Source organism: Dermacentor albipictus, chromosome 2, assembly GCF_038994185.2.
Source record: "Dermacentor albipictus isolate Rhodes 1998 colony chromosome 2, USDA_Dalb.pri_finalv2, whole genome shotgun sequence".
NCBI classification, from domain to species: domain Eukaryota; kingdom Metazoa; phylum Arthropoda; class Arachnida; order Ixodida; family Ixodidae; genus Dermacentor; species Dermacentor albipictus.
The window spans coordinates 147,736,463-147,749,689 of NC_091822.1; the positions used below are offsets into that span (position 1 = coordinate 147,736,463).

At 43.9% G+C, this 13,227-nt stretch overlaps 1 protein-coding gene across 3 annotated transcripts in view; it reads left to right on the forward strand.

Moving 5' to 3' along the window:
• Positions 1–13,227, forward strand: part of LOC135899793 (cation-dependent mannose-6-phosphate receptor-like) — a 53,179-nt gene that overhangs the window by 12,264 nt on the left and 27,688 nt on the right. The window contains exon 7 of one of the 3 annotated variants that reach the window (XM_065429129.2): positions 564–9,266. The exons of the other annotated variants lie outside the window; for them this stretch is intronic. Within the exon in view, the coding sequence (XP_065285201.2) occupies positions 564–570 (7 nt within the window). The 3' untranslated portion in view covers positions 571–9,266. Of the gene's footprint in view, positions 1–563; positions 9,267–13,227 lie in introns of those variants that run through there. 3 annotated transcript variants of the gene reach the window in all.

Sequence of the window (13,227 nt, forward strand, 5' to 3'; positions counted from 1 at the left end):
GCACGAATATAACCAGAGTTCTTTTTTCTCCTTTTTGCACTTTCTAGTTGAAAATATTTGAAGCCATCTCAAGAATGTTACACAATATCTTTTTTCTTTTCTTGTTGGCTGTATTGTGCCGAAGGATACACTGGTTCTAGTCAGATCACCGAGTCTGGTGCACCAGGGAGCACTGGTGATGGTGTGGGGAGAGTGCTGATGGTTCCATCTGCCACAGAATAGTTTAGGTGTCTGCAGGAGGGGATTTCCCTTCTTATTGCACTGCATATGATTGCCAAGCATTGGAGCTTACAAAAAGAGCACAAGCTTTTCTCGTGTGATATTCCACAATGGTACTTCCCAAAGCAGCTAGGTTGCAAAAGTTGTTAGTGAGTACCCAGCTTTAGCATGTTGTAGCATCCACGAGCAGCCAAGCAATGCCAACAGATAAAAAGGGCAGCCGTTCTTCAGGTGCATGTTTTTTTCTGTGCATTTTTCTGAGACCTGGGCACTGCTTTCTGTATGCAGCGTCAAGTGTTCATGATAATGTGTGTGCACTTCTTTTTTTCTTCTTTCTCTTTTAGGCATTAGCTCTCTTGGGTTCGTGAACAGCATGCATCGCCAAGTAGATGTGTGGGTGAGAGAGAAGCATGGAGAGGGAAAGCTTTGACTGCAGGCATCTTGTAGTTAGTGCTAACAGACTTTACAAGCTGGTTGTTTTGTCGTCTAGGTTTATATATTTCTGGAACCAGAGACATTTTGGAATCTGCTGTCAAAATGTTTTTTTTTTTCTTGGCAGTCTCTATGGCATAGCTGTTCCCTATGGAAGGCCTTGCACACAGCCGCTCTATGTCCCACCACTGTCGTGGGAAGAAAACATGCTGTAGATGCAGTGGAACAGTTTACAAACAACAGTGTGTGAAGCGGAGTGTGAAGGTTGCACATCTACTACAGTTTCAATAACTCTGCATGTGAGACGACGTAAAAATAATTTGCATCCTTCAGGTCTAGAAACATAAACAGGTTTCTGGATAGCTAAAAACTGGTGCCTGCGAGGACTTTCAATGGGGGTTTTCCATTGGGTCAGTTTCCGACGTGGGGAGCTTCATCAGAGACATAGTGACGGAACTGTAGAGGTGAAAACTACTTTGTTGGCATCCCAGAGGAGAAACCAGCCAAGTGGAAGGCGGCGACAGTCATGGGACGGTGCAGAAAACAGATGTGTTAATGAGGTTTACTGCTCCTGGAAGGGCCTTTCCAGTTTTTTGTTGCATACATTTACCTGATCTGTGATGACCATGAATGTTGGGGACCTGTGCCAAGGCTTCCCATAGCACTGTGACAATCATCACGGGTGCTTTTCATCGTGGCTTCACATAAATTGCTTGTGCCAGCCAAAGATACTGAACGTGTAGCAAGGGTAGCCAATTATGTGCACAAAAACAGTTCACAATAAGCACAAGCTCAGCTATCACTGTTTAAGTTCATCTGCACTGTGCAATTTTTCTTTTAGTTCTCAGAGAATCGAGCCTTGTCGTATACTCGTGCACATATGGTATGCATGGCTGGGAAAGTATCATGGTTGTTATACATTTGCTGCATCAAGCCCAAGCCTACTCTTGCACCAGCGTGGTTACCGGCTTTCGACAAAAGGAGGGGAGGAGTTTTATTCTCAGTCAGTCAATTTTTGGGATGCCTCCACTTTTGTTTGACCTGCCCAGCATCTGGTGCACCGCTGTGCTGGAGCGGCAGGTGTTGTGGTCGCCAGCTTGGCCAGTCAGCGTTCACAGAAAATGATATCCCTAAAAGTGATGCCACTCCAGAAGCCTCCAATTCAAACAATGTGCAGGCTCAGCAGAAGTCGTTGCAACGGTCCTTAAAGCATGATGGCATTTTCCCTAGTTGAACACCCTCAGTTCAGTTTTATTCGGAAGAGGACAAGTTACGTTAGCTTTGTCTGGAAGTGTTTAGATTATGGTTATGCTCTTGACTCGCACTTAGCAAGTACACTCTGTCTTCTTTAAGTAGACTCGGTGTGACAATTGGATGACCAGTTAGTGGGCAAAGAGTGGCTTGTGCTCTTTGCCATTTTCGTGGTGTCGAGAGAGACTCCAGAGCAGCACTGGCAGCTGCAGGCATGAGATGACCACTCAATTTTGTCCAAGCTGCAGAAGTTAACAGCAATTTAAGAAAAAAGGTAACTTCGTCACATAGTGTTGCCACTTAACTCATCGCAACAAGGACGACCGTTCTGGTGAAAATTGGGTACTTGAGCCTGTATATTTTTTAATTTCTTGACTCGACCTTGCACTCATATTTCATAAAAGTGAAGGGCTGCGGCACCTGTCTGCTGAAGTGGTCACCGCAATTTGTTAACACCCCTCAGCAACTATTGAGCTGCACTTTTTTATAGGGCAATTTTTCCATCTACTCGAAGGCGCTGGTGTGGAAAGGTTCTTTTCAGCTGAAACTTTTCCGTAGAAATTTTGAAGGAGCAGTGTTGAAATGCAGCGACTGTTTCAGCTAAGGCTGCAGCTTCCTACTTTTTAGAGTTGAGGCGAAGTACAGTGGTGAGCTGAAGAACATTCACAGATACAGGGGTCACTACACATTCTAGAGCTTGATGCACCGTTCATCACCATGGTTACAGCTCTCATGCACTTCCTGCTTGTCAAACCATAGAGCTGATTGTTTGCATTGTAACCCATGTTTATGTGGCCATGAAGTCATAGTTACAACATGCACATGTTGTTCATAACAATGTGTAGAGCTCATCACATGTATGAGACTTTATAGGCATGCAATGCTGCCATATGGTGGCCACTATATGGCATTGCTTAACATTCTCAAATAGGAGTTCGTGAGGTGGAGATTGTCAGACAGCTGTCATTCAAACACATGTTCATGTTGACAAACATTCCATGCAATGTTATGAAAGGCCCTGTGCTTGTGGTATGTCCCACACGCCCTCTCTTTTTTTCTCTCTTCTGGACACGAGCAACTGCAATTTATAAATTTCAGCCGATCAAAATGCATGGTTTATTGATTGACTGATTGCGTGGGCTTTTATATTGTAAAGACATAAAACCACAGCCTAGATATGAGGGATGCCATAGTTGGTTGCTGCGTAATAATTTTCACCACCTGAGGTCCTTTAATGGAAATCTCAGCAGCTGAGAAGATTGGACTTAATACGGTTCAAGCTTTCAGAGGTAACATGTTATGTTTGCAGAATGAAGAGTCATGCTCTGCTGATAAGCTGGGTATGCACGCGAGGAAACTGCCAAGGCCAGCATATCAGCAGAGTGAGAGACTCTTTCAGCTGGCTCACTTCTGGTCAAGCTTTTTGAGCACAAGCACTTGCCGCTGCCTTCACAGTGAGCTATGGTACAGGAAACAGGATGTTTGAGGAGCCAGTTAATCGTACAGAATGCAGGAACAATGCCAAACACAAGGACAAATAATGCCATTTTCTCTGTGATTATCTCTGTTGTTTATGTCTGGTGCCATCTCCATATCATGGTCTAGACATTTGACAGGACAGCTTGTTTCATTACAAATTTCAGACCCTCCTCTTGGAATTCCAGCACTCAAAAATAAATGGTGTGTTAGGCTTTCACTTTCGTCGGATGGCCTCCACCACATACTTTGTACAGCAATTGCATCACGACTTTAAGTGTGGCTGAGCCCAATCATGCACACTACGGGGGTTGCACCATTGCAGATACACTAAACTCTGCGAAAACGGGCATGACGCCAAATGTGCAAGTTTGTTTGAAGTAGCCAAAGTGAGCGAGCATTATTTGGTCCGTGACGTCTGGTTACTTATTACTTGGACCTTCTTGCACGATGAACCAGTAAGTAATGCAGCTACCGGTCTGCACCAGTAGCGGAGGAAAAAAAAAAGAAAAAAAAAACAGAGCCGTCAAGTGCACTACTGCAGCTGTCAACATTGGAGCGGGCCCGATGCAAGCTACGAGATGCTGTGACTGGAAGCTGCTGTGGATCTTGGGCAATCATCCACTTCTCACTCTCACATTATTTTGTTCCATGCTCTCTTGTTGCATCTGCTGACCTCTGCAAAAGTGGCACACAACTTTATTTCACTACACAAGTGTGCCACTCTAGCCACTTGACTTTTTCGTGCTAGTGTTCCTTTAGAATTGGGCTCAGTTTGCTAGCAATTGCTCTTTGGTCGCACCGATGAGAGTTTCGGCCATCTTGTGGTGAAATTGTGATTCCTGAAAAATGTGTCCTTGGCCCAGTTGGTGTTTTCTGAAGGACATGCTATTTACCGTTTGGGAAACAAGTACACAGTACAGTTATTGTTTACGTTACTTGCTGTGTATTCATCTCCGTAGTGGAAATTATGTCCTTTGTGACTGCGCGCATACCTAATTTAAGACTGTCCAAACAGCATCAAGCAGCTTTGAGCTCGCTCAGTAAATGCAGAGTTCGACACATAGAGTGTAAAACTAATGTAGGACTAACTGCAAGCTTCCATGTGTCATGCTCATGGTAGTGAAACAGATCAGGAAGTGATGTACAAACATTACAGTACAAGCACTTTCTAACGTTATGGCACTCCATCAAATCTCTGAAAGTCCAGGAGGTTCGCATGGCTTTAGAGATAGTAGCATGCCTTTGTCTTTGCAAATGTGATGCATTATGATTTCGGAGGCCCGAGTTATGGCATACTGCCGGTCACTGCCGCTTGCGATCAGAGAAACAGCTATTAACTTGTTCACAAGAGCTGAAACGCATTCCAAAATCCAAGTCTGTTTTGCTGCATGAAATTTTTGGCATCGTATTTGTGGCTTGGCACAAGTGAACATCAAAACACCTGTCAATGGTATTCGCATAGCAAGGGCTAAGATAAGAGCAAGCAAGTGCCAGAAATGCCCGAGAAGTTGCCTATAATGTTATATGTGTGCACCACCTATAAGGGACATAGCCTTAATATAGATAATTTTCATGTTATTTCTTTTGCCTGCACTGGAGCTGCACTTGGTTGCACATCTTATTTTCTTTGGGAGTTTGTGTCAGGCAAGTCTGTCTTATATTGCGCCCATCTTCAACACCTTCAAGACATTGTTTGCATAAAATGCCACAGGTACAAGCCAGAGCTCTTGTGTACAGCCCTTAAATTAATTAAATGCAATAGCTGAAGCAGGTGGCCTACATAAAGTCCAGCCAAGTGGTAAAGGTCATGTGGCTCAAAAGGCGAAAAAAAGCATGCAGCTAGCACACTCCACGTATGTACACTTGGCCTCAAAGGCTTACGAGACATGCGCTCTACAGCAAATGTCAATTTCTGTATGGTTTGGTACTTCTAATTTGGTAGATCTCTGCATAGGCCATAAAGGCTATTGCATAATGAAATTTTGAATTCAAGGATGCATGTCCAAGCTTCGCTTCGCAGAAAATTTTGAAAAATCCCATGTCCCATAAACTTTTGTAGCTGACCGTACATTTTTTTTTTTTATATTGGGCAGAAGCGGAAATTTACACGAGTCCTCAAATTCAGTGCACCAGACAATATGTGTATTGCAATGCAATCGCACTGTCAACTTTAATTCATTTACGGGTGTGCGTATGAGTGCAATTAGATAACGCTGTTGTGAGGGTTACAAGAATAATATGTTATAGGCCAAATTGATTGTTACCTGTACTGCATACTGTGAGTGCACAGAGGCCTTCCACTTTAATTTCTCTGGTGCTAATGACAATAGCACTCATGTGTATCAAATGCACCTGCAAAGTCCACATCAACTTCTCAGTTGAGTATAGATATTTAGGTGTCGATGGTTGTGAGGCTGTCCTGTAGTGTTTCAACCTGCATAACAAACTTTTAGTACACCAGTGCCACCACCGAACAATTGTTATTGGAAGCCAGACTGACTGGTTACCAAATTCCAATAACACCATCTTCTTCACTTGGCAAAAAAGCACATGTATTAGCACTTCACAAGCACTTGACAAAATGCTGTATTATTACTATTTTTTGCACATACTGCATTTTGTTGAATTCCACTGCTTCGAGGGAGATCTGTAAACAGGTATGCTTAGTGCATGTCTTATACTGCACGGCTGTGTTCTAGGTGGTCGTATTTTATAAACGAACTACATAAGTCTATATTCATCGCAAACAGGCAAAGGTAATGGCATGAAGTGCATCAAGGCCTCTCTATTCATGTGTTTCTCCAGTAAAAATATATTGCCAGAGGCCTTAATGGCAGTGACAGTCTAAAGAGACTGCCAGAAATTACTCATATTGCTGGCAACGCTCCCAAATGCAGCTTGTAGTAAAGATTAAGCTAAGAGCTAACCTAATGCTTAGTTGTGAGCAAGAAGGCATGCCGGTCTTTATCCTTCCAGCATCACCGACGCATTGGCACGTTTCCGCATTTATGTCCCGTCAAGTTCCTTTTGTCGAATAGGAATGCGAGGACCACACCAATAGAGCATTTGCCATTATGTGTAAATTTTTAATTTCTTTATAACCAAAATTAACCATTGTATTCGTTTTGTAATAACTGGGAGGGAAAAAAACTACACTGAAAGGGTTAATCAACAAATGGGTTATGTTTCCTACTCAGTAATGATAGTTCTTATTTGGTTAGTGAAATATGCCACCCTTCGCAAAGCATTTGTAAAGCAACATTGTGCTTGTCTAAAAGCAGTTCATTCCTTGCGCAGCACTTTAATTTCGCCTGTTATGTACTTCATGTGATCTCCGATGCTTTACCAGTATTATGCCATTTATTGGAATCAAATTTGTTTGCATAGGCCTGTTGCAAGAAGTCCAAATGCATTCTCATAATTTTGTACGTTTTTCCTATTACTTCCACTAAAACAAACCTGGAGATCAGATAGCTTCATATTTGCAGATTTCCATGCAACTATTGAAAACATGGAGTCAAATGCGCGTGTAATCTTTTGCTCTTGTTCATTGGTGGAATTGAAATTTAAAAAATAAGGCCTTGCAACCTGATGCCATTACACTTACCTGTGTGGTCTGAATATAAGTTGATGTGACATTCTTGGGTTTGCCCGCACGTATGAAATGAAACTACGCAAAGCAGTGATGTAATTGAAGTAGTGTTCTGCACTTTATGTCCATGTGCTGTGTAAACAACCTATTATAGGCTTTTTTTTTTTCATGACAGACCATCAGTGTGATGGCACAACTATTTTGCCAACTTATTATAGGTACTGGAGTTCTCACTTGTGTCATATTCTGTGGTGGAATTCTATGTGTATGTCATGAAACTGTTTGCTTTCCATCTCGCAAATCTTTTGGCCATTATAAACTTGGAACTGAATGAGAATTCACCTCTAGCAGCAAAAGACCAGTTTTATTCACTGTAATGGCTAACTCGGGTGTTGGAATACCATGGAAGCATTGGCAGTTCTTTCAGTGCAAGCACTCATTCCCTGCTTACTGTGTGGCACAAAATCCGAGGGTATCCGTGGTCAGGGACAGTTCAATACGAAATTCCTTCAGACATTGCCCACAAAGTGATTAAGAAACATTGATAGGTTTCAAAATTGATCCGGAGTATGTCCAAAGTATGCATGATGAAGAGTAACGTTTGTCCTATAGCCATATGCATCATTTGCAGCAGTTCATGTGTGGCCTTTGAGAGGTATGCTCAGAGAAGCATATAATAAATTGGCTGCCTGGTTATCATACAACCTAGCTGAGTACTACTCATGAACCATATACATGTGGGTCAGGTTGGTTTTAAATCCAGCAATGTCATTTTAACACAGTCCTTTGACTACTGACATGTACCAGATTCTCTTGAGCCTGTGTGCTGTCCCACGTCAAGTCGGGTGGTGCAAAACTTGTGGCTTCTGTGATTCCAACATGTTGCTGTAATTTCAAAGGCCACAATGTAAATGAAATAGCTGGTTTCTCTCTTCTTCAAGAGACTTGACTCTTCATTGCATTCACAGACACTTCACTGAGCCAGTAGGACAAGTCGATAAACGTTGTGGCTGGTTTGACTCAACTCAGTGAAGCAGCTTGACCCGACTCCGCGTGGGACTGCTCGACAGTGCAGTCCCATGAACAGTCGGCCACGAAAGTTTTTAGGACGTGGATTCTGTGGCAAATGTGAATTTCTGCTCCATCAAGGCATAGCACTTCTAATTTAATAGATTACTGTGCAGGTTGCAGAGGCTATTGCACACTGAAACTTTGAATTTGAGGCTATGTGGCCAGGCTTAACCAAGATTAAGATTTTTCACAAATACCATGTCTCGTAAGCTTATGTGGCCGACTGTACTGTGTCTTATCGCTTTTGCCTGTGGTACAATGATTTGATGATGACCTACCAACAAGCTCGTATACAGCCACTCTCATTGACCTATGAGTTATATGTAAACCATCAAAACAGTATGAGGAGGCCTGTGTTATTGGTGCAGTGGAAAGTAGAGTTGAACCTCGTTATAAAACATTGGGTATAACGAAAATGCTTTTGTTGTATCCATTATTGTGGTATAATGTGTTTCAACTGTATTTCCTTTGGTGGACCTTGCTGACATAGTCACATGGCTTCCAAGACTTTTGAAGTACCATGTAAAATTTTGATCTGCACTTTGTGTTAGCTGTAATACATTTGGATTGCTCTCCTAGCATTGGCTGATACACTCAGTTTTTTTTCCCTCTCCCCTCAACCCCCACTTTTTATGTTGGTACCTCGGTATTGTACACTTTATACTAGTCATACAAGAACATGCTGTGGTGTTTCTAATTCATTTGTAGTTTTACATAATGTTCGCACTTCCAGGTTTTTTGTTGTGTGAGTTCATGTTATTTAAATTTCATAGAAACCTTTGCCGCATTTTAACCTAGGCTAAGAGTTTTCCTAGCTCTGATATGAGAAGAGCTGCCGCCAATTTTAATGTAAGCGCTTGACTGAAGCAAGGCACATGTGTGAACAACAGCTTCTGCAATTCAATAGCATTCGTTAGCTGTGACAGAACAGGTCATGGCCTGTCGTTATTTGTGCAACAAAAGTATGATTGTTGCATTTGAAATGCTGGACAATTTTATTATCGTGCTTTGTGCCTGGCTTTATCTTTTATCAGTGTCATGCTGTAGCAAAATTGGATTTTTCTAGACTCTACGTGCTTCTGTGTTGATACTGTGTGGTCTTTTGGATGTCACCAGCAACTCGGCGTGCCCGTTGTTTCAAATATGTTGGCACTGTTTCCATTTGCTTTGCCTGGTTGCATGTACAATTGGTTTTATGGAAATAAATGTGGAACACATTGAACACATTGGTTTGAAAGTATCCGACACTTGCTATGCAGCAAACTAATCAGAATCATTTATCTTCACGACTCTTGCCAAGGTCATACTACGAGCAGAAAAAATTGTGCAGAAACCACCAACAGTGATTATCAATGAAAGCAAATAACTGAACGCTATTGATGTGCTTTATGGTGTGCATTTACCACAGTGAAGACATCTAGGTGGCACTTGTTTCATTGTGTCATTGCGTAGAGAATAAAGCTGTTAACCAACACATCTATAGTGGTAGCATAGGTGGCCTTGCATACAAGCTGATGTGTGTTGTCTCTGCACTCTCATGGAAGGTGACTGCCATACCTATTCCATAGTCACCACAGGGGGAGGGGGGAGTGCTGGTGGGAGAGTGAGGTTGTCTTCACCATCTAAACATTCAGACACCACAAAACTCACGCACGACAGCATGTGTGTCTCAAAGAGCTTCTTGGTGTTTGGTGACAAATGCGCCCTGCAACTTGGTAGCACTACAGCACGTGCCCTTTGTATTGGCGATAAAAGTTGAACCACCAACCTTTGACCAAGGAAATGGGCAAAGAGGCAAAGAGGCAAAGAAAGCTATTCATCTTGAAACAAGTTATCAGCTTATGCATGCAAACTGTGGCAAGATCACAAACGTCAAACAGATCAGTGGATGGCAATAATATACAAGATGAGTAATAACAATGTAAAAGCAGTTGTCTACTAGCTCTGTTTGCAACCAAGTGCACTTTTAGTAAGCTTCAAAGGATTGCATTCAATAGAAATTTGTTCAGTTCACAAATTTTCCTTTTGTTAATTACAGTAGGATGGGACAATTAATTTAAAGCGTCAGTGGCACAGTGATAGTATTGAATGCTTATAGGCATAAAAAGGCAAATGACAAGTCCATGTTGATGCAATCCAGCAGTGTAGGTTGTGCATATTTAGAAATTTGTCGGCACCATTGTGTGGGTACATTCACCTGTTCTGCCATTTCTACGCCTCGCACACTTCCCACTCGCAACCAGTTGAAAGCGTTGGCATGCCACTCGCGATGGTTTGCAGTGAGGGCGGGGCGCTGACGTCATGAGATGGCTGCTAGTGGCTACTCTCATGGTGGGAGCGTGTTTCTTCTTTTGGACTGCACCAGGTATATACATGCTTCCTCTGTGACTAGGACTTGAGCTCACGTGCAGTCCCTTTGCCCATTCGGGACCCACGTACCTTGTGTTGATCCATTCCGGGCACTAAGTCGAAGAATGGGTCCCTAGTGCTGACGTGAGGTCGTACCACACTGAGCGGCACTTATCGGAGGCCCAAGCCAAAGGAGATTGCCAGAGTTCTCCCGAGTTGGCCCATTGGTTATCGCAAGAGCAAGTAGCATAGCCACCAAGACTTTTCCTAGCGGCATGTCCCAGCCTGAGCCTGTGCTTTCGCAGCGATGTGCTATAGGCACCCTGGTCTATATTTTCACCCCTTGCTGTGTACCTTTGGTTCCCTGCCATCTCGGGACCAGGTGTTTGTGCAGTACTGGGTGCCGCCAGAGACAATAAACAGCTTCCATTAACTCGGGGCAATACTGTGTGCTTGTGTGCAATGCTCGGTAGCCCCTTGCAGCCTGAGCATGCACGCAGTGGTGCGCTAGAGGCCGATGACCGATGCAGCCCTGTGGCTTGCCAAGCTCAAGCCCACAGAGGTCGGTACTCCTGTAAGACCCTAAGACCCCACAAGGTGACCGATTGTAGTTTATAGAATGAAGGCCAGGATAATGTAACAATTGTATTCCAATGCCATCCCATGTAGTACTTCGTTAGAGGTCAGAACAGCGCTCTACCCATGTTCTACTGCCTGAAGGTAATGGAAACCCGCCACCGATGGAGTAGATGTGAGTACCCGTACTGTCTGAAGCGATTTCACGCGGATGATGGACTGGGGTCAGAGGATCGGTCCCGTGACGGACCGATGGTTGCTCGCTCGAATGCCAGCCACTCAAGCTGGAGACCGTCTGACAGGTGTTTCGGCGCGCATTCACCGGTCGGACCTAACTGGGGCTGTTGCACCCCTGCCTGGTTGACCGTCGCATCAACGCTCGCTTGCCCGGACGCTGTGCGGCAAGACCTGCAGGGGGCGACTGTCCACACTACTCCTGTGCTCACTGTGGGAATTCCCTTGTTGACGCGCACAGACTCGGTGCCATGGGGGGTCGAATAAAGTGTTACATTGTATATACTGGCTACACATGGAGGTGTTGCCACATGTGCGCGAAGAAAAGCGTGAAGGTTCGGAAACATCATAAAAATTCATTTTTCCCTGTATTACATTAACGCCTTGCTCCATAACTCCATCAAAACTTCTATGGCATGACATTGGGACAACCCCAAACATCGGCAAGAGCGCCTCCATAGACTTGACGCTGGTTTACGATTCCGGCTTCCACTTTGGTTGCGGAGAAGCCAGGAAACGCTCATTCATCAATTACCGCTGGGTGTGGCATACACCCACCGATACCTTCACAAGACTGGACAAGCATGGGACCCTGACTGTAGCGTCTGTCACACTCCCAAGACAATAACTTACATACCTTGCGTGTGCCCTCAATATGCGGCCAAACGAAGAACACTCAAGTCTACTGTTGACTGCTTGGACTGCCACCCCTTTTCGGAAGAAAAGCTTTTGGGTGCGTGGAGGAGTGTTGACTGTGCCCAACGTGCCATAAAATCTCTTCTGAACGTTCTAAGTGAGACTGGTTTAGACGATCGCCTCTAGAACCTGTGAGACGTGCAGTCAGTGCGAAATGTGTTTGCGCAATGACTTTTTGTGACAAGATTACTTTTTGTGTGGGCAAGATTACTTTTGCGTGTATTGCGTCTACAGTGCGCATCAGCATATTGGACGTGTATATAGTAACTCATTGTACCATAACATGATCACCCACCACCTACCTTTCCCTGTATTTCCCACTTCCCCTTTCCCCAGTGAGGAGTAGCAGGCTAGAGACATGCTCTCCAGGCCGACCCCTCCTCCTTTCTGTTCATTAAAATCTTCTCCTCCTCCTGTCCATGTTGGCATCAAAATAAGCTGGCCTTGTATGTTGGGCGATAAAAGTAACACAGAATCAAGCAGCAAGAATCGCTACATTATACCTATCCTGATTATTACGGATTCATCAGCTAGTGGACGGAGTTCTAAAGATGAGTGTAAGCTTGAAATGCTTGCAAGGTGGCATATACCAGCTTTCTGTTGAGATATTCCAATTTTCTGTCAATTATATGCAGCCCTCCATATCTCTTTGATCTTGCATAATCCCATGAAAGCATTGCAGGTTGGCACTTGGCATGTAATAAGGCAGAGCAAGTTCTGCACCTCTACTAGTGTCAACAATCAAACCCTGGACATTTTTATGCGCAAATGTACATGCCCCATCTGTGAAATCAGCGATATTAAGTCAGAGGCTGCCGGGCTGGGAGAGAGATGCGAGCGCCAGAGGAGTAGGACACCTAGAGGTGGAGAGAGTAGTGAGTGGCGAATGGGGGAGGAGGTAGAGCATTGCGGAGGAGGGGGTAGGTGGAGGCGTGTTGAGTTCACCTCCTCCGGCAGTTGCTATGAGTTCCGTGTGTGCTATGGATGTACCGGGTTCATCTGGCAATTGAGAGGCCGAGCGAGGAGGACGGAGCAGCATTGCAAGCGGCGGCATGCCTAGTGCGAGTTGGCCAACCCTAAAGTCGTCGGCAAGCGGCAGGCACGAGCTGAACAAGGTCGGCAAAAGGCGCGGGCTAGGCACGCACCCATGCACTTACGTGTAAAAACTCGTGTTCACGAAGTTAGACGTCACTATATATATATATATATATATATATATATATATATATATATATATATATATATATATATATATATATATATATATATATATGTACGTATATATATAGAGTGATTATAGTGATAGATATAGATAGTTATAGATACAT